The sequence below is a fragment of the Tamandua tetradactyla genome, chromosome 19 (assembly GCF_023851605.1).
Source record: "Tamandua tetradactyla isolate mTamTet1 chromosome 19, mTamTet1.pri, whole genome shotgun sequence".
NCBI classification, from domain to species: Eukaryota; Metazoa; Chordata; class Mammalia; order Pilosa; family Myrmecophagidae; genus Tamandua; species Tamandua tetradactyla.
Window position 1 is genome coordinate 41,693,356 of NC_135345.1, and position 19,643 is coordinate 41,712,998.

At 34.0% G+C, this 19,643-nt stretch overlaps 1 protein-coding gene across 8 annotated transcripts in view; it reads right to left on the reverse strand.

Annotated features, from left to right (window-relative positions):
* PDS5A (PDS5 cohesin associated factor A) overlaps nt 1-19,643 on the reverse strand; it is a 202,557-nt gene that overhangs the window by 74,680 nt on the left and 108,234 nt on the right. For all 8 annotated transcript variants that reach the window (XM_077136644.1, XM_077136645.1, XM_077136643.1 and 5 more), the window contains 6 exons: nt 16,993-17,119; nt 14,982-15,062; nt 9,968-10,108; nt 4,726-4,841; nt 1,569-1,663; nt 413-558 (listed from right to left, as the gene is read on the reverse strand). In XM_077136644.1, the coding sequence (XP_076992759.1) occupies nt 413-558; nt 1,569-1,663; nt 4,726-4,841; nt 9,968-10,108; nt 14,982-15,062; nt 16,993-17,119 (706 nt within the window). The remainder of the gene's footprint in view (nt 1-412; nt 559-1,568; nt 1,664-4,725; nt 4,842-9,967; nt 10,109-14,981; nt 15,063-16,992; nt 17,120-19,643) is intronic.

Below are 19,643 nucleotides of genomic sequence, written 5' to 3' on the forward strand. Positions count from 1 at the left end.
TAGGAAATAAGATATTCTTTTAGTTCACAGAATAAAAGACCCAGTTAATTTATATGAGACAGTCACTTCTGCAAATGCTAACTATAAAAATAAACAATGATCTATCACTATTCTTCAGAAACTCATCATATAAGTGAAAAGATGAAATAAAACTTGTTTAATACAGCTCTTTTTTTTAAATAAAGGTAAGCTAGAAGAAACAAATGTCTAAGATCTGAAATGCTATAGAATTCAAAATATTTATTCTTAAAGATGATTTAAGAGGCAGGCATATATAAACAGAAATAATTAGCTGTCTATTTGGTATTAATTTGTTTTTCACAAAAAAAAGCTTTAAATGCAATAGAAAATCTGTATTTAGCACACAGCTTAAACAGTAAACTATAAAAGAATAAAATTCCTCAGATTTTACCCGTTTGTCCAGTGTTCTTTCCCTTACAAAGCCAAGTAGTTGATCGTTAACTAAGGCAAGATCTCTTTTGGCAGCTGTTATTATGGTAACAATGACATCGTGACGGATAGCTTCTTCTGGATCATGTGATCTAACCTTCAAATATTCTGCAGTAGGAGGAAAAAAGTTATTCTAAACATTAGCTATGTAATTTGTCATGAATCAGAAAGATAGAAAAGACTAATGCTTTAAGCTTTTGTCCACTCTGAAAGAATGTTTGCTAAAACATAGTACGAACTAAAAGCATTTTATTTCTGAGAAAGCAATATACCACTATCATGCAATAAACTAAATGACACCACTTACTGCTGCAGAGTCATATTTCAATAAGTAAGGTATTTTACATCAACTACCCTGGAAAAATAAAATACAACGCAGTATCTGATTTACATAGTTTAGAATGTCAGTTACACGCAAAATTATTTAAAAGAAAAACAGAAAAAAATGTGTATAGGAAGCTACCTGGTAGACACCTGTATATTACACTATATAAAGTCTACAATAACATTCTATGTCCTCTTAAAAATAAAATTCCAGGGCAGTCATCGTGGTTCAGCAGGCAGAGTTCTTGTCTGCCATGCTGGACACCCAGGTTCGATTCCCAGCACCTGCCCATGCTAAATAATAATAATAATAAAATTCCAAAATAACTGATATAATACAAACTAAGTCAAAATGGAAGAATGCTATCTCCTCTGGGTTTTCTGGTAAACAACAGCATTTTGTTAAAAGCCTTTTGCTACTACCAGATAGGTGGGTTTAAATGGTCTGGGTTCAAATGAAGAATATTAAGAAATTCTAGTTCAGAAGAAAATCACTTTCCCCTTTATTATTAGATATGTCACTATATTTAATTTCATATAGAAATAATAATTTGGGGCCAAATACAAAAGATAAGGTATAGTCTTCTTCCTCAAATTACAAGTTGCAAAAACTTCCAAAAGATTTATGAACATTTCAAGTGAAATTTTATGCTGCATACATGAAATCATTTACTTGTTCATATTGATTTAGACTTGAAACCATACCAGAGTTAAACTGAAAACAGATTACAGACTGCACCTAAAATATATTTATGTGATTACACTTAAGATTTACAATAAATCAGCTAGCTTACCTGTGAGATCTTTTGCTAAATCTGGGTGGTTCATTAAACAATGACTGGCAAATTTCACACTTTCTAATCTCACAGGAACGTGAATGTCATTAAATCTACACAGAAAAAGATACTAAATATTAATTTTAAGTCAAAATAAATTATTTTCAATTAAGGTACGCTAACATTATATAAATGTTCATAAACAACAGTTACATATTAGAAAATGGGATTATTAAAGAGACAATCAGTATGGTATGAAGGAAGAATCCAAAGTAGTACTAACGAGTGAAAAGATAAATAATTTCACAAAAACCTTTTCAAGAACATTAAATTGTTTACATACAAAAAGCAGTAAAAATCCTCCATAATCCAGCAATTCCATTCCTAGATATATACACCCAAAGAACTGAAAGCAGGGACTTGAGTAGATACTTGTACACTGACGTTCACATAGGCATTATTCACGATTGCCAAAAAGTGGAAGCAATCCAAATTCCATCAACTGATGAATGGAAAAAACGCGGTATAGACATACAATGGAGTATTATTTAGCTGCAAAAAGGAATGACATCCTGACATATGCTACAACATGGATGAATCTTGAAGATATCATTTAAAGTGAAATTAGCCAGAAATAAAAGGACAAATATTGTATGAATTCATTTATGCAAAATACTTAGAATATGCAAATTCATACATCAAAAGAAGAGTGGTTACCAAGGGCTAGTGGGAGTGGAAGAAGGAATTATTGCTTATTTTGTACAGAGTATCTGCTTGGGGTGATAAAATCAAAGTTTTGGTAATTGGTTGGTGGTGATGGTAGCACAAGATTGTAAAGTACAATTAATGCCATCGAATGGCACATTTTTAAGAAAGGTTAAAATGGAAATTGTAGGCGGGCCATGGTGGCTCAGCAGACAGAGTTCTCGCCTGCAATGTGAGAGACCTGGGTTCGATTCCCGATGCCTGCCCATGTGAAAAAAAAAAGGAAACTGTAATTAATCAGTTAAAAAAAAAAGTACAAACACATCACCTAACCCAAACTACCTGATTTATAAAATTATGCTATAAAACAAACATTAAATATTCAAAATACACAAAATCTGCTTCAAAAAACAAGCTTATGGGGAAAAAATACTGGAAGGTGATAGAGAGAAGCAAAGTCATATATAAGAGGAGGAGTCAGAAGACCAAATATTAATTCATAAAGTGTGTGTTGTCATACTGCTGTACAATATAGAGGTTTCAAGTGGTCAGGATAAACTTATATTAAAATGCTTTCAAAGGCCTACTATATATTTTAAGAATTCAATAAATAAGAAACTCCAAATGTAAATTCAAAATAGCATATATAATAAAGCAACTCTCAAATTTAAAATTAATTTACTGGGCGATGTCCTAAAAATACATTTATAAGTTATGAATAATGTGATTTTATATAGTACGAAATATTTTATTTTTGAAATCACCTCAAAAAATAGTTATTTTTTAAAATTCTTAATGTAATTAAAGACATAAATTCTTTAATGCCTATGGACTACCACAATTTTATCCAGAGTGAGTCATCATATTTTAAAATTGTTTATTTGGTATTTATAATTCTGTAACGGTTGGTGGGGAGGGGGAACATAAGTGTTATTATTTATGATCAATAACAATATAAAATATTGAAACAATGTTTCACTTAATGAAAAGATAATATAGCAGAACAGCTTCATCATACTAGCTTATTTCTATCAACCAGAGACACATCAATACAGTGAGCAGTGAATGCAAAATGATGAAGCTTATTATGGCTGACTTAGTTTTACAAGTAACCAAGGTGAAAAATTGAGCCTTGCATTTTTTCTTAAATGTTTGGCTATAAATACTGACATCAACACAGGGACAGGAAATTCCTTCTCTTTATCTTGACAAGTACAGTTGCTTCATTCCCTCTATAATAAATTCTTACAAAAAATATTTAACCAAATATCTAGCATTTACTCCTCTTGAAAATGGCCTGTTCTGAACAAAATGCTAAGATGTCATTACATCAAGTAAGAGGCTTTTTAGATTTGTTTGTCATGTTTTAATATTTGGCCTTATTTTTATTATAAAGACAAAGTAAATTTACTTTAAGAGAATTTCTGAGATGATGTTCTGAAGCAGCTGAATTAAACCACAGTCAATTTCAAATGTTCTAGAGAATATTAATTGTGAAAACCTACTTTTCAATAAATTTTTCCCAATAAATTTCTGAAGTAAATAAATCATGTAAATGAAATAAATTTCAAAGGTTGTTCAACTTCACAATCAAGTTGAAAAAATATCTTTCTGAGTTCTTGAGAAATGTTTAAAAATATTTGAGTTAAGGGCAATATTTTCAATTTAAAAATTAAAGATGAATTTAGTTAAAAACACATCATTTCCAATACCTTAGAGCAGCTAGAAATAATACCATAAAATTGTGGAACTGTAACTCATACTAAACTCTGAACTTTGTCCTACAACAAACTGTTGCTATTTATTTTGAAATTTATTGCTTTTTTGTATATGTTATTCATCACAAAAAAGAAAAAAAAAGAGAAGGAGTACTGCAGAGAAGGTAGGATTTAAAAAATGAGTATGATGGCTGAAGCGTTATATTGGTATATCTTTTGGTCTCCAGTGTTTTGGAGCAGCTAGAAGAAAAAAAGAAAAATCGTGGAACTGTAACTTATAACAAACTTTAAAATCTGTTCTACAACTACCTGTTAAAATGTACTTGGAAACTTACTGCTTTTTTGTATTTCACAATTTAAAAAAAGTATCATGCAATTAGATAAGCTGCACACCCAAAAGATAAGTACTAGTAAATTAAGTTGCTAGACTGATAAATGCCACGTATTATTAACATTGACTCTGTATGTCTTCAGTTTCATCATTTATTTGAAAATCTGAAGACAGAACATCCTCAGAAATATCCTATTTGTTTAGTCTTAAAAAAAAAAGTTTAAAAATGTTATCTAGGTAAATAATCTTTCTTTGTTAAAAAAAATTATCCTACAATTTATTCTCCAAGAAAGGCAACAATACAGATGCCAAAGAACCAACTGTCAATTAAGGTTTTAATATGTGTGGTTTAATCAAGTGGAGCCTAATGATTGGTCGCCAAAATTTAAGTTAGTATTCAAGGATTTGTAGGTTCTCTTACCGTCCAAGAAAACACTGCCAAAGAGGACGATTCTGTGTTGCTAAATCAGAATCTTTAGAACCAAACAATTTAGCTAAAAGTCGAACAACAGCTAAACGCTCTTCTCCATCATTGCTCTAGGAAGAGAAAAGAGGAAAGAATAAAGGAAGCTTCAGGTTTATCCACTAGATTACAGAAAATGGCAACAATGTAACAAGGGAAAAAATCTGCATATTCACATAGCAAAGTTCTTAAATTCTAAGTATTAAACACTAACTTAGATACCATTTGATTAGCTGTCAAAACTGTAAATGTTCTCAAAATATCAAGTAGAAAGTTCTTACACTTCTTTTCCCCCTCTTGGTCAGGATGGCATTGTTGATCCCTTGATGCCAGGGCCAGACTCATCCTTGGAAATCATTTCCCACATAGGGGGACCCTTTCCCTTTTTAAAATTTAAAATATATTCCTTGAGTAAGGTTGGAATGACTGTAGTGATGGTAGTAGTGTTTTCCTTCTGCAACAATCATTTAGTATCACTTATGTATAGCTACAGTATTAATTCATCACAAAGTGAGCATCATTTCAGAGATTTTATACAATACCCAGGTGAAAATGGGAGAATATTTTTACTGCATTATTTTTACCAGTCAGTGACTTTTGTGAAACAATTCAAAGCCAAATTAGTTCTTATTTCTCTCAAATTCTAGCCATAAAAAGGAATTAACTCTACTACTGTTTTTAATTACAGAGTAATTGATTCAGAACAAATTTCTGTGAAACTTAATTTTCACTCCAACCAAAACAAGACAAATATGACTGCTTTATGTTTTTAAATTTTGGGAATAAATGCAATTCACTATCTCTATCCTACTCTGTTCCTGGGGAGAAAAAAAACATCTCAAACGTAAAACGTGGCAAATTATCTGGTAAGTATAGCCAAGGCTGTTAATGTTGAGAGGACAACTCTGGGGAACCTGCTTACAAAAATAACAATGGAATCCAATGGAATTGTGGTAGTGTATACGATGGCTTTATGCAATGGCTTAGTATAGAATAGAAACAAAGAAATTACTGTTTTGAAGGACTTTTTCATTTTTACTATTCTCAAAGGACTGTAACTAAGGACTCCGAACTGTAAAAAGCTGTGGTCATGTAACTTAGAAATATGACTACAGAAAATCACCACAGCCATAAAAGCTTCCTAGGCTATCTGTTGGGTATATCTTGATGAGGAGAAAACTAAATACCTCTATAGACCAGGGTTGTCATCAGAAGCAAATAAGAACATGGGTTACGCTACTTCTATATTGCAAGACAATAAACAACATCTGAGAATAACCATTATTTAGGCATGATACTAGTTCATTACAGGGTTAAAAAAAGTAAATTTATCAAAGAACACAGAAAAACTTAAAAATCAATATTACATTATAATATATCACTATATTGTAGTAGAAGCCACAACACAGTCAGTAAAGGACTTACTGATTAAAGTATAAGTTTAGGAAATAAAAAAATGAAATGAAACCAATGAAAAAAAATTCTGGCTCATTTGCCTTTAAAGCAGGGGCTATGAAATCAAATTACAACAATGAAGAATAGTAAGTTATGAGATAAAGCAGTCATGAGGGCTGAAGTACACTGAAAAGCTCACAACCCATTAAAGAAGGACTTACTACTACTCCTTACCAGCCATTATGTTACAGGTAGAAATGATGGTCCATGTTGCCAGATCTTCCAATTAAAACAAACATGTAGATACCTGGATTTTTAACCAAAACCAGCTTGTTTTTAAATATAACCATTCATTTAACGTTAGCAACTAAAGACAGAAAAATCTTTGGAAAAATAAAGCAAAACCTATATTGGATGCAGCTTGATACCAATCTTTGTTTTAGATGAATAAACCTATAGCAGAAAACTGAGGTATGAACTCCCACTATAGTTTAGCTTCCCTTAATTTACAGTAATCCAACAAAAAGGAGATCTAAGTCTAATTCCCATATTTTTTCACATCATCCTATCTATCATGGCAGTCCTGCTCACCCCTGCTCCGTGGGACAAGACAAGCGATGGGGGGTTGAGTGATTCCAATATTACATAGGGAGGAGAGAGGCAAGGAGATTAAGATGAAGAGAACAGGGTGGGACTGATCAGTTGTCACTCCTACCAGGGACAGGTGGTGGTACACAGGGAGGTACAGATCTGAGGGAACTGACTGACTGTCCCTCTACTCCAATCTGCCCCAGCTGCTGCCTGGGGAGGCCTCCCCAAGCAGTTCCATGGCCAGCAGAGGCAAACTAAGCCGCACCCGTAGGCACTGAAAATAGCTGTCCCTTGGATGCAGTAAATGGTGCTGCTAATCAGCTGCTCCCCTAGGCACTGAAATGAGCTCCACTGACACCCATAGGGAGGAGGCCCCTACCCAACTCCCCGGTCACACTCACCACTGGAGTGGCAAGGGGCAGGACTGAGGGGAAGAGGTATCTCAGGAACACCACCTGCTCGAAAGAAGTGGTAAGTGCAGTCTGACAAATTCACTATCTTAAGCCAGGATTCAAGTCTGGGTCTCCTGCGTGGCAGGCAGACATTCTGCCACTGAACTACCCTACCCGTGTATACCTGCCTAGCTTAATAGACCCTCAAGTAGAACAGTACCCCAACATGAGATCTGGGCCATGGTTTGGTGGGGAATTACTGACATGCCAGTGCAAAAGGGAAACTTCAAAGCAAAACCAAACTGTATACAACAACAGCTAAATAACTGATGAAGAGATCAGACCCAGTTAGAGATAAAAAATGAAGCCAATCTGGCTGGGTGATAGTGTATGTGTTCCAGACCTTCACCTAATATATGAGACCAAAGGCAGAAAGGTTTAGCATGTCTACAACCTAAATTTTCTGTAACACACAATCTAAATAAAATGTCTGGATAGCTCATTTAAACAACCCAAACTTCTAGAGTCCAGAATGGAACAAGACTTGTAATTCTGTATAGCTAGTATAATACTAGGATGCATCTTAGCCTATGGTGGGCTGATAACTGAAAAGTACTGGTAGAGTCCCGTGAGGGTCTGAAGTAAAATAATAAAAAATATGGAACTACTTAAGTTTCCCTTCTGGGAAACTCCGGGTACCCTCTCAACAACTGGGGACTCCCCCCAAAAACAGGCCAACTCTTTGATTTTTAGGCTCACTCTATTGAAATTTATTTCTATAGGAGGAGAAGCTAAAGATTACCTATAATGAGGCCCAAGAGTTCCTTCCCGAAAACCTCTTTTGTTGCTCAGATGTGGCCTCTTTCTAAGCCCAACTCTACAAGGAAAATCATTATCCTTCCACCAACATAGGACATCACATTGAGCGGTCAAAGTCTCCCTGACAACATGAGTCATGACTCCAGGGAATGAGTTTGGCCTCGGCCAGACAATGCCTACCTGACATAAAGGGGAATAGAAGTGTATAAAATAAGGCATCAGTGACTGAGAGAGAACAAATAGAGTCAAGAGCCTATTCCAGAGGCTACTCTTAATCAAGCTTCAGTTAGATAGTGGTAACTGCCATGGTGTGCTAAACCCCAACCACCATCACTCCTCGTTGACTCTTAAGAACACCTACAACATTTGCACATTTGAGTTTTTTCTTTTTATTTCTTTTTCTGGAGGGATGCAAACATTCTAAAAATGATCATGGTGATGAATGCACAACTATGTGATGATATTGTGAGCCACCGATTGTACACCACGTCTGCACTGTACATGTGTGAAGATTTGTGTCAATAATTTTTTTTTTCTTCAAAAGAACACCTAGGGCTCGAACTAAGACTCTAAAAATTTCATGTACTAAGTTTGCTTTCCTAGAACCTATAATTTCTAGAGGGTTTCTGGGCCAGATAAATCCTGAAACCCAGAGAGACCGGTCATTCCAGGGTTATCAACTAATTACATCACTGTATCTTTTAGTGTTGACACCCCTTTTCAATGTGAAAAAGTCAGAATGGGAAATGTCTAAAGATCCGTATAGATTAGAAGAAGCAATAAAGGAGAAGGAAGACTTATAACAGGTAAAATAGGATTTAACAAATGAGTATAACCCCTGAATCATCATACTATTATTTCTTCTAGCCTCCAGAGTTTTGGAGCAGCTAAAAGAAAAAATCCAAAACAGAGGAATGGTAACCCAAAAGAAATTCTGAAACCTGCTCTATAACTTCTTGTGTATTTTGAAAATTACTGCTTTTTCTTTGACATGTTATATTTCACAATAAAAAACATTTTAAAAAATTAATAGACCTGACATTACATGTTCAGGCTCTATGAATATATGGGCTTATAGCTAGGAATAATATAGTATAGAGACAACTTTAGGTTATCATTAAAATATATCCTTATGAATAAAAAACATATCAAAAACCTACAAACTTGCTTTCTATATAGCATTTTCTTTGCAATTGGAGTTACATAGAAACTTGGTACAGTGTCATTTATATTATGAACAAATGACTGCAATAAAGACAATAAAGAAAATGCTTAATGATCTATATCTATTCTTAGAATCTGAAAGTCTTAATTCTAATACCAAATCTGTTTTAATTATGTGTTGGGGCAACACACTTTATCTTGAGATTTTTAATCTCAAAAATCAAAATTCTAACGGTAGTCCTCATTATATCACAAATCAATTTAAGGATCCAACAGATATAAAAAATCTTTCAGAAAGTACAGAGTGTTAAACAAATGTAAGGTCTTACCTCCTGTGGGTTCAACTGGAGTGGGGGAGATAATGTCAGGTTTTATAAATTGTTTGAGAATATATACATTCCTTGCTTGGTTATATAAACATATAAATTTCACTGTATAGTAAAATTTATTTTATCTATACCATGTAAGGGCCTTTGTAAGCCAGACCATTTGAATGCTCAGTTTAGCATCTTTTCATTTTCTAACACCGATCTACCTAATAATAACATTTGATATCAACATGTATTATAACTTTTTAGGATAATACCCTTTTAGGATATCTGTTATTTATATCACTGTGCTTCTCAGCAAGTATTTAACAATAGGGGCTATTAACACAATTTTGCAATATAAATTCCCATATCTCCCAGGTAAGAGATACTGATTTAATTCAAATGATTAAAAAATATATACCTTAACTAAACATAAAATAAATTGAACTCACATGTTCATTCTATTACACAGAGAAACTGTGCTAAAGTGCTTAAAGTTTAAAGGGCTTAAAACATTGTTAACCTTACCTTCAGTTTGAATTCAAGCTGTGGCATGACAGACAACAGTAAGTGAGGATCTATAGCAAAAAGTTCCTGAATCAGATCAAATACATGTTCCGACAAATCACTTACTGACGACCTTCCCAGCACCAGAACTTGATTGAAAAACTGTAAGAGACATTAAAAGCAAAAATAAAATATCCATTTCATTAAAAAAAGGCATAGTTCTACATTTTTTATTTTAAAGTACTAAATAATCAGGTACTACAAATACAACTAAAGAAGACGATGTAGGATAGGTGTATTTCAAGTACTAACATACATATAATGGAACAGTCATCTAAACAGCAGAAGAAATAAACCTCCAAATAACTTAGGAAAATTAAGAAAGTGAGTTCTTATCTTTGTTTCAAGTTAGGATGAAATTTCTAGGTATTTAACTTTCATTAAAACAATTTAGACAGTTTATGCAGTTAATTATAGAGAACTGTCCTTGTAGCACAAAAATTTTTAAATGTTGCAATCTTTAAAAATTTTAAGAGAACGTGAAATATATTTTGGCACAGAGGACAAAGATAAACAGATGGTTGATTTATTTTTTAAAATGCCAAGGTGAAATAAGAATACGTATCCTATCAAAAACACAAATTAAAGACACACACACACAACAGTAAATTGAAAATACTACAGAGGCAGTTGCCTGCAAATGGCACAAGCATACATTTCTAGTAGTATTGTAAAATGGTGCATTTCTTTTGAAAAGCAACATACATACATTGATGTGTTAAATCAAGAAGCTCTTGTTAAACAATCTGCATATAAAACACTCCCATTAGTTTTTTATAAAATTACGCAATATATATATTTGCAGATTAGGAAGTTAACAATTCTGGAAGGATATATAAAAACTTATTGGTGATACTTCTTGGAATTGAGATTGGGGTATTTGGAGTTTAAGACATACATTGTTTACTGTATATTATTTTGTCGTCTTTGAAAAAATGTTTTGCCATGTATAAGTATAATAATTCATATCATTTAAATTAATAAAGTCATGCTTGGGTTTTTATTTGTGAAAAATTCGACAAAATGTAAAAGCCACATTCACAAAGACTATTATTGAAAGGAATCTAAATGTAAAGAGAACAGAAAAATGGCTAGACAAAATATGGTTACATATCAATTCAAAGGATATTTATAGCCATTCATATTCAAAATATAGAAATACACATAAAAGAATACAAAATTTCATAAAGAGTATGTGAAAAAATAGGTATGAAGATGAACAAGAGAGTACCAAAGAAAATTAACTACTATATTATGGTAATGGAATTACAAATTTTTGGGGGGATGTCCAGAATTATTTTACTGATTTTTCATTAAAAAAAAAATAAGAACAAATTTCTACTCAATAAAGTAAAACAAAACATAACATTTTTTGTTACTGTAAAAGAACTACTCAAGAAGGAGGAACAGGAGGGCTACAGAATGGCCTAGAAAACATGAGATGAAAAAATATAAAGAGACACACAGACCCAAACATAAAGTTGAAGGAATTAAGTGAAAGAAATCGGCACTTTCCAGGTGATAAAAAGTTACGCATAAATACAAAGCAGTATATAAGGGGGTGTGGGAATTGTCAGTAAGTTTTTGTAAAATAGCACCCTTTACTTTGCGTCATCTTAAAAACGTCAACAAAACTTTTAATACTATGCAGAACATTATTTACAATCGCCAAAAAATGGAAACAAACCAAATGCCCATCAACAGACGAGTGGATCAACAAAATGTGGTATATACATACGACGGAATATTATACAGCATTAAGAAAAAATGATGCCCTGAAGCACATGACAAGATGGATGAGCCTTGAGGACATAATGTTGAGCAAAATTAGCCAGGCTTAAAAGGATACTGTATGATTTCACTTTTATGACCAGCATAAAGGTATAATTAGAGGCTTATAATACAGAAGATAAGGGACTTAGAGATACTTAGAAGCTAGAGATGGGTGAACTGTTAACTAATGAGGTTGAACTCCGACGTAAGGGAATAGACAGAAGTGAAGGTGGTTCTCTAGTGGGTCTATAAGGAATATTACCATATCGAAGATAAACAGGATTGAAAGGGTTTGTACAGACCTACATGTCTCACTGATTACTACTAGAAATATTAGTTCTCGTGAGAATTACTTCAAAGATATGATTCTTGTACAAAGAGTGTTTAAGTCCAGGGTACAGGGGGAAAACTGCTATTGCATGCTATGAGCTAGGTTCAAAAGGAAGCCATTAGCAGTACCACAGCAACAGCAGAGGTAAATAATGGGGTGAGGGACAAGAGTTAAGAGAAGGTTTAGGTTTCCTATTTGGCAAGAGTGTGTTTATTGGTTTTCTCTTGGCAACAATGAAATTATATAAAATTGAGAATGTCGATGGACTGTGGACTTTGAATCCACTACATCATACCTGATAAATGCAGATGGCTTAAGGATGCACTAATGGAGAAAAACACTGGCGAACGATGGTGTAATTATGAATGAAGGTTGTGCTGCTATAAAAAGGGACAAAGTCATGAGGCATGCAGTGATGTAAATATGTAGGACATTTGGTGAGACAAAATAAGCCAGAAACAAAAAAAACAACTGTGGCATGGTCACCTTTAGAAAATGCTTATAAGAAAGCAGGAACATAGACTTAAGCTTTTAGAGCAGACACATTAAGTCCGGAGTGATGATTATTACCTTTGGATTCTGAGAGGATGTTTTATGTATATAACCTGATATTTAGAGATAAGAATGAAGCTGAACAGGTGGGGGTTAAAGTAATTCATAACGTAGGGGTAAGGAAGACAGTGTCTATATTTCAGAACAGCACATACTCTTTTAGAACAATGGAAGAAAGGTTTATTTAGTCTGGAATTGAAATTTTCTGCACTGTATAATCTAATTTAACTGTATAGCTCATTGGAACAACTGAAACACAGGAAGCACAGAGGTCCTTTACTTTTAATATCGTATAGATTAGTGTAATGCCTCGATATACCCTAGAGTATATTAAGTAGATAATCAAAAAGTGTTGGCAAAGTCTCCTGAGGGATGGGAGAAAGAATATGGAACTATTAATCCTTACCATCAGGGAATCCCTGATCCTGTATCAAACTTTAGGGACATCCAAATCAATAGGCCATGCCCTTGATCATGAGGCTTACTCTTGTGAAACTTATGTAGGTAACACAGAAGCTTAGACTACCTATAGGCATGCTTAAGAGTTACTTCTGGAGGACCTTTTTTGTTGCTCAGATGTGGCCTCAGTCTCTCTAAACCCAACTCTGCAAGTGAAACCATTGTCCTCCCCGCTATGTGGGAGATGACATCCAAGGGTGAAAGTTCCCCAGTGATGTGGGAGATGACTCCCAAGATGAATCTAGACCTGGCACCATGGGATCAACAATTACATCCTGACAAAAGGGGGAAAAGAAGTGTAATTAGTAAAATATCAGTGGCAGAGAGAGTTCAAATAGGCTACTCTGGAGGTTGCTCTTACGCAAGCTTCACGCAGACCTTGCTGCCTATCATAACCTGCCAACCCCCAACCTGGACCATTCGAGCCAATCTTAAAGAACACCTGGGGCAATATATAAGATTCCACAAGGGATCCATGCACTAGAGTAACTTTCCAGAAACCTACAACCTCCAGAAGAGTCTCTAGTCCAGATAAGTCCTGAAACCTAGCCCAACTTCTCCAGAACATCAGATAGTTCCATCTCCCTACCCCAATTGCCATAGCCCAAACACCCCTAAAAAGAGGGATGGAAAGATCAAAGGTGATGGTGGAGTTATACAGAGAAGACAGGATTTAATAAATGAATATGAATGCTGAATCATTAAATTGATATCATTTATAGTATTCTAGAGAAGCTAGAAGTAAAACCCTAAAATTGTGAAATTGGAACTCATGTCAAAGTCTGAAATATGATCTTCAACTAATCGTGGTGCTGTGCTTTGAAATTTATAGCTTTTTTGTATATATGTTATTTTGCCACCAAAAAAAAAGGAAAAAAAGTCAATTGTGATGATAAAATATTTAAGCCCTCTAGCCTCCTATATTCTGGAGGAGCTAGAAGGAAAAATATGAGAGGACTGTATGGTAGCCCATGACAAACTTTGGGATCTGTCCTGTAACTACTCGTTGAAGAATGCTTTGAAAACTATTGCTTTTTTATTTCTTTGCTTTGTATACATGTTATACAATACAATAAAAAAGTTAAAAATAAAAACAAACAAAAACTATGCTGCATTTCTCTGACTTTAGTCCCAGTCTTTTATGTACAAAGGTTCCATGCACTACAGAAATTTTCCAGAAACATACAACCTCCAGATCGGTCCCTGGACCAAATAAGTCCTGAAATGCAGAGGGGCCAGCCTCTCCAGAATATCAACTAGTTCCATCCACCTATCCCATATTATTGAGAGCCCTTCCAACATGAAAAAGTTAAAATGGGCATAGCCCCAATACCCCTAAAGCTAGGAGTAAAAACCTAAAATGGTGGAATTGTAATCCATACCAAACTCTGAAATCTGTTCTATAACTGTTGTGATGTGCTTTGAAATTCGTTTTTGTATATATGTTATTTTTCACAAAAGAAAAAAAAGAAAAAAAAAGTTGATTGTGATGATAAACGCACAGCTATATGATACTGTGAATCACTGATTGTACATTTGGATGTTAATGGTATATGAATACATACTATATATCAACAAAATACTTTTCTGATACAAAAAATACAAATTTGTAAATACAAAGCAGTATATAAGAGGCTGTGGGAGTTGCCAACAAGTTTTCATAAAATAACACCCTTCATCTTGCATCATTTTAGAAACAATGTCAATAGACTTTTAAAATTATGCTGCATTTCTGACTTTCATCCTATTTGGAGATATCAGTCTTCTACATTTACTCTGAATAGATGCAATACAGGCCAAATAAACCTATTTTATTAAGAATAATACAATTAAGCCATAAATGCAGGCAGAAATACATACATTGGCAATGCATGCCTCGATAGTCTGGACTGTCCTTTTCAGTAGAACTTTTGCCAGGTCAAAAGACTGCTTATTTAAGTTCTGAAAAACAGAATGAAGACAAGCAAAGTTGCAAATGAATTAGTGAATTTATGAGACAGCACCATTAGAACACAGCAATCTTTCCAATCTACTAAATTTGAAGCAAAAAATAAATAAGTCCCAATTCAAGGTTTTACCCGTTTTACCCAATGTTTTCCAGTTGACCAGTATTAAATGCAGTTTCAAACTGAACACAATGATGAATTAAAAACAAAAATTCAGTAGATAACTCAAAACCAAATGCAACTCAATATCCTTTTACAAAACTGAAAATGGACCTAAGGCTTTTTGATTTTGTACAACTGTTAACCAATTTGAACTTGAAATTACAGCACTGTATCTTAAATTCATGCACACCACACTCAATATTTCATAGTCTACTGATGTGTGTTCTCAGTGACAGTGGATCTGAGAAGTGTCCGAAGTAAAAAGAGTCCTTGATCAATTTTAACTTTGAAATGCTGAACACTATGATTCTCACTCCTCTGAGATTTCCAATGCACTGTAACATTAAAGGGTTTGACAAGGACAGTAGGAAGGATACTATTCAATTTTTAAAAACTTACTGTAAAAGGAATTCTTGTTTTGAAAAATACCTATTAACAACACTTTGAAGTTCTGGGCCAAACTAGATGCCTTTACCATCATCTTGCATCTTACAAAAAAAGGCTAAGAAACTGTATCCTCTAAGTCAATGGTCAGCAAACTTCTTCTGTAAAAGGCCTGATGGATGTATTTTAGGCTTTGTGGACTATATGATCTCTGCTACTCAACTCTGCTGTTGTAAAGTAAAAGCATCCATAGAAAGAAAGCTGAATTCCAATAAAACTTTGTTTATATATACAATGTGCTGAGTTAGACAGAAAGCTAGTTTCCTGATTCCTGTGCTAGGCTTTTATTCCATTGGCAAAAGGATAAGATAGCTCAAAATTAAGGCAACCTTTCTATTTCCAAAAAGAGCATGTGTTTCCTCATAAAAATACACTCTAGCTAGAATGTGACCCCTAAACCTGCAGTCTTACTCCTTTCAGAGTTTTCTCTTAAACTGCCTAAGATATACTCTTTTTACCAAACTGTCAAAATTATTACCAACTAGTTCCATTTGAGTTAACAGAATATAATAATGTTTAGAGTTGAGAGAAGAATTTAATAACATCTTGTTCTGAATAAGTTTAATTAGGCACATTGTTCATCCAATATCTGATTATAGGTCACTGAACCATTAGTGGAAAAGAGCAGCAGGGTAAATATGGAAAATGGGATAGGCCAGAGTACAGCCCAGTGGTGGAGCTTATTGGAAGTCAAGTCCTTCAGTTTCTCAGAAGCTGGGGGACGAGGAACAAAAAGGAAATAGGGAGGAATGGCACGGCTCTGAACCATCCTTTCCTCTTACACATTAACCATACCGCTTCTGCCAAATTTTTTTCTGAAAATGACTAAGAGATAAAATATGGGTTCTGACAAGAACTCTGAATTCTTATGGTCTGCATCTATGTACACAGGAGGATTTCTTTTCCAAACAAAAACAATCAAAAAATCATTACTCAAACTCCCGGATTAGATAGGACTGGTGAATATGAAGCATTTTTAGTTTTCTATAAAACAGGAAGCACTAAATTGAATGAAAATCTGTCTCAATAAATGTTAACATATCTCCTATAAAGAACAATAGCTACAAGACTAATGTGTGTTATATATATATATATTTTTTTTTAACATGGGCAGGCACCGGGAATCGAACCCAGGTCCTCGGGCATGACAGGCAGGCACTCTTACCTGCTGAGCCACAGTGGCCCGCCCAATGTGTGTTATATTTTATTTGGGGCTGGGGACAATTACATGAGATGGAAAATGGTGAAAAAAAAAATTCATTAATATGCTTAGTAGTACCATTAAATATTACTCTTTGATATCCTTATTCTCTACAGACCTTATGTGCAGGAATGAGGTTAATAAGAATGGAGTCCAATAATTCTTGAGTAACTCCATCACCTTCCATGATAATGGAACTCATCAAGTCCAGCATGTGCATTTGTACCTTCTTATTGTGGCTATTGCTAAAAAATAAAAAAGAGAAAAAAAAATTCAAAGATTTACAAAAAGAAAATTAAACTTCCCATTTTCAAACAATAACCTGAGATATAAGGGAAGGATTTTCATTTGAAGAAACCATGCCAAAAGGGCAAACTTTGGTTGCTTTGCTTACTTTCTCCCTCGTTATTATTAGAGCATCTAATACTATTAGAGCGTTGTCCTATTTTCCCAAAACAAAGACCTATAAAATGAATTATATCCCTAAACAATTAGGATTCTAACAATGTGTTAGATTCAGCCAAACAAAAATGTCCAAAAGGAAGAAGGAGGAAAAAAAGATACTCATGCTTATGTCTCAAATTTTAAAGTTGCTAAGATTTAAACTTAGGAAGCAAAAAATATTCAAGATGAAGAAGTTAGTTTTTCAAACTATAGTTCCTTTTAGATCTTAAAGAATTCCAAAAATAAGACAAAACCACATTCAGATACAGAAAAAAAGCCTTGGACAACACCAAAAATAATTTTTGTTTTATCTAAGGCCACTTAGTGGCTTGATATAAAATGCTCACCAGAACTTATGGCTAGAGGGTTCTGAAAATGCCATTTTGGTATTTCTCAAAGAATTTCAAACAAACAAATGAAAAATCAAGAAGATATAAAAGATAAAGGCAATGAATCAGTTTTAGCTACTTCCCTAGTCAACGAAGAGTCAACTATAGGCCTTCTCAATGAATATAACTACTGCTAATATGAACTGACTTAAAAAGACTATTACCAAGCTATAACAGTTGGAAGAATACCTGTTTCTCATATTCCAAGTGTTTAACTAAAGACATGACTGACACATGTGCATGTATATCAGAACATACGTGCAGAGACAAAATACAGAAAAAGACCTATTTAGTTGTACCGCTGTAGATATACAGGGGAGTTTCTTTCCTCTAACTCTGTAAAAAAAGTTACCTGAAATAATGAATAATAAACATGTTGGGCACTTAATGGTAAAACAAAAGAAAATTTACATTTATAGATGAATCATTTTTTTTTACAACTTTAGTAGCTATCCCTCTTGAAAGATCTTTCTTGCATATCTTGTTTACTAAAAGACCAAGAATGTGCAGGGCCATTTATGTAGTTGTGTGTATTTTTACAGCAGGGATGGTGAATAACAGAGAATAATATTCAGCTTGATGCAATTAAAAAAAAAACTGACTGAAATGTATTTGATAGTCAGATCCATATATACTTTTAGAGTAGAAAAGGAGTGGAGAGAAGAGAGATAAAAATTATTTCTATAGATCTCACCAATTCAAATAAGCTCTCCAAGACTTCTACTTCTAGGCAAGAAGGAATAATAGGGACAGAATTTACCCTCCTATTGGAAACAAATTTAAAAATGGACAAAATTTATAAACCAGCAGTCTTTAGATATTGTCTATCACACAGATGTTGCTGAGAAAGGGAAAAACAAAATAAGGTGAACACCAATTTTTCAGGTTACTGCCTGGTCAGAGTTTCCAGGCCACAGTATAGGGAGGGGAAACCTGACAAATCCTGGATGTTCCTGTAAGTCTCTGGAGGCTACGGTTTGCAGGCAGGGCAGAAAACTTTAAAAGAGGGCTACTCAGAGAGCAAGTTTTGGGGATCTGTTGAAAGTACCCTTTGAGTCTTCAACTGCTTAATGATCAGCACACATGGGTGAGAAAATTACTCAAGCTTGAGAAAAGAACCACCTAAAAGGAGTAGGGGGAATAATCCTTAGAGCTCACAGAGGTCTGAGAACAGTACATATTCTTGCAAACCAGAGCTGAAAACCTTATTATTCACAGGACACCTGGTAGAATAATCAGAAGGTAGAGCAATCAGATTTGGCCCATTTGTGTAAAATCAGCCACAGTGTAAAGACTGCTCTGGTTTCCCTTTAAAATGCTTAAATACAGGTCCTAAAAGCATGAAAGAACTTTGTTTTCGGGAACAAAGCTCAAAAATATATACAGTAACATGAAAACAGTCAGCATTCAAGGTAAAATTTACATCTGGCATACAAACAAAAATTACCAGGCATGGAAAGAAAGAGGAAAATACAACCTAGAATGAGGAGAAAAATCAACTGAAATAGACCCAGAAATGACAAGGATGACAGGATTAGTTAACAGGACATTAAAATTGGTAGGATAACTATATCCTGTATATTCAAGAATATGGAGAAAAGACTACCCATTGAGCAAAAAAGAAAAAAAAAACAAAAAAAAAAAACATGGAGCTGTGGAGTAATATTAAATGGCCTAATATAAGTGTAATGGGAGTATCTGAAAGGAGAGAGCAGAACAGAAAAAATTTCTTCGTATTTCCTATCTGCAAAAATAATGACTAAAAATTCTCCAAATTTAATCAAAGCTATAAACCAACAGATCCAAGAAGCTCAATGAACCCCAAGGACAAAAAAAATACCATCGCAAAACATAATCAAATTGCTTATAACCAGTGATACAATCTTAAAAAGAGCTACAGGGGGAAAAAAAGATAAATTTTGTACAGAGGAACAAT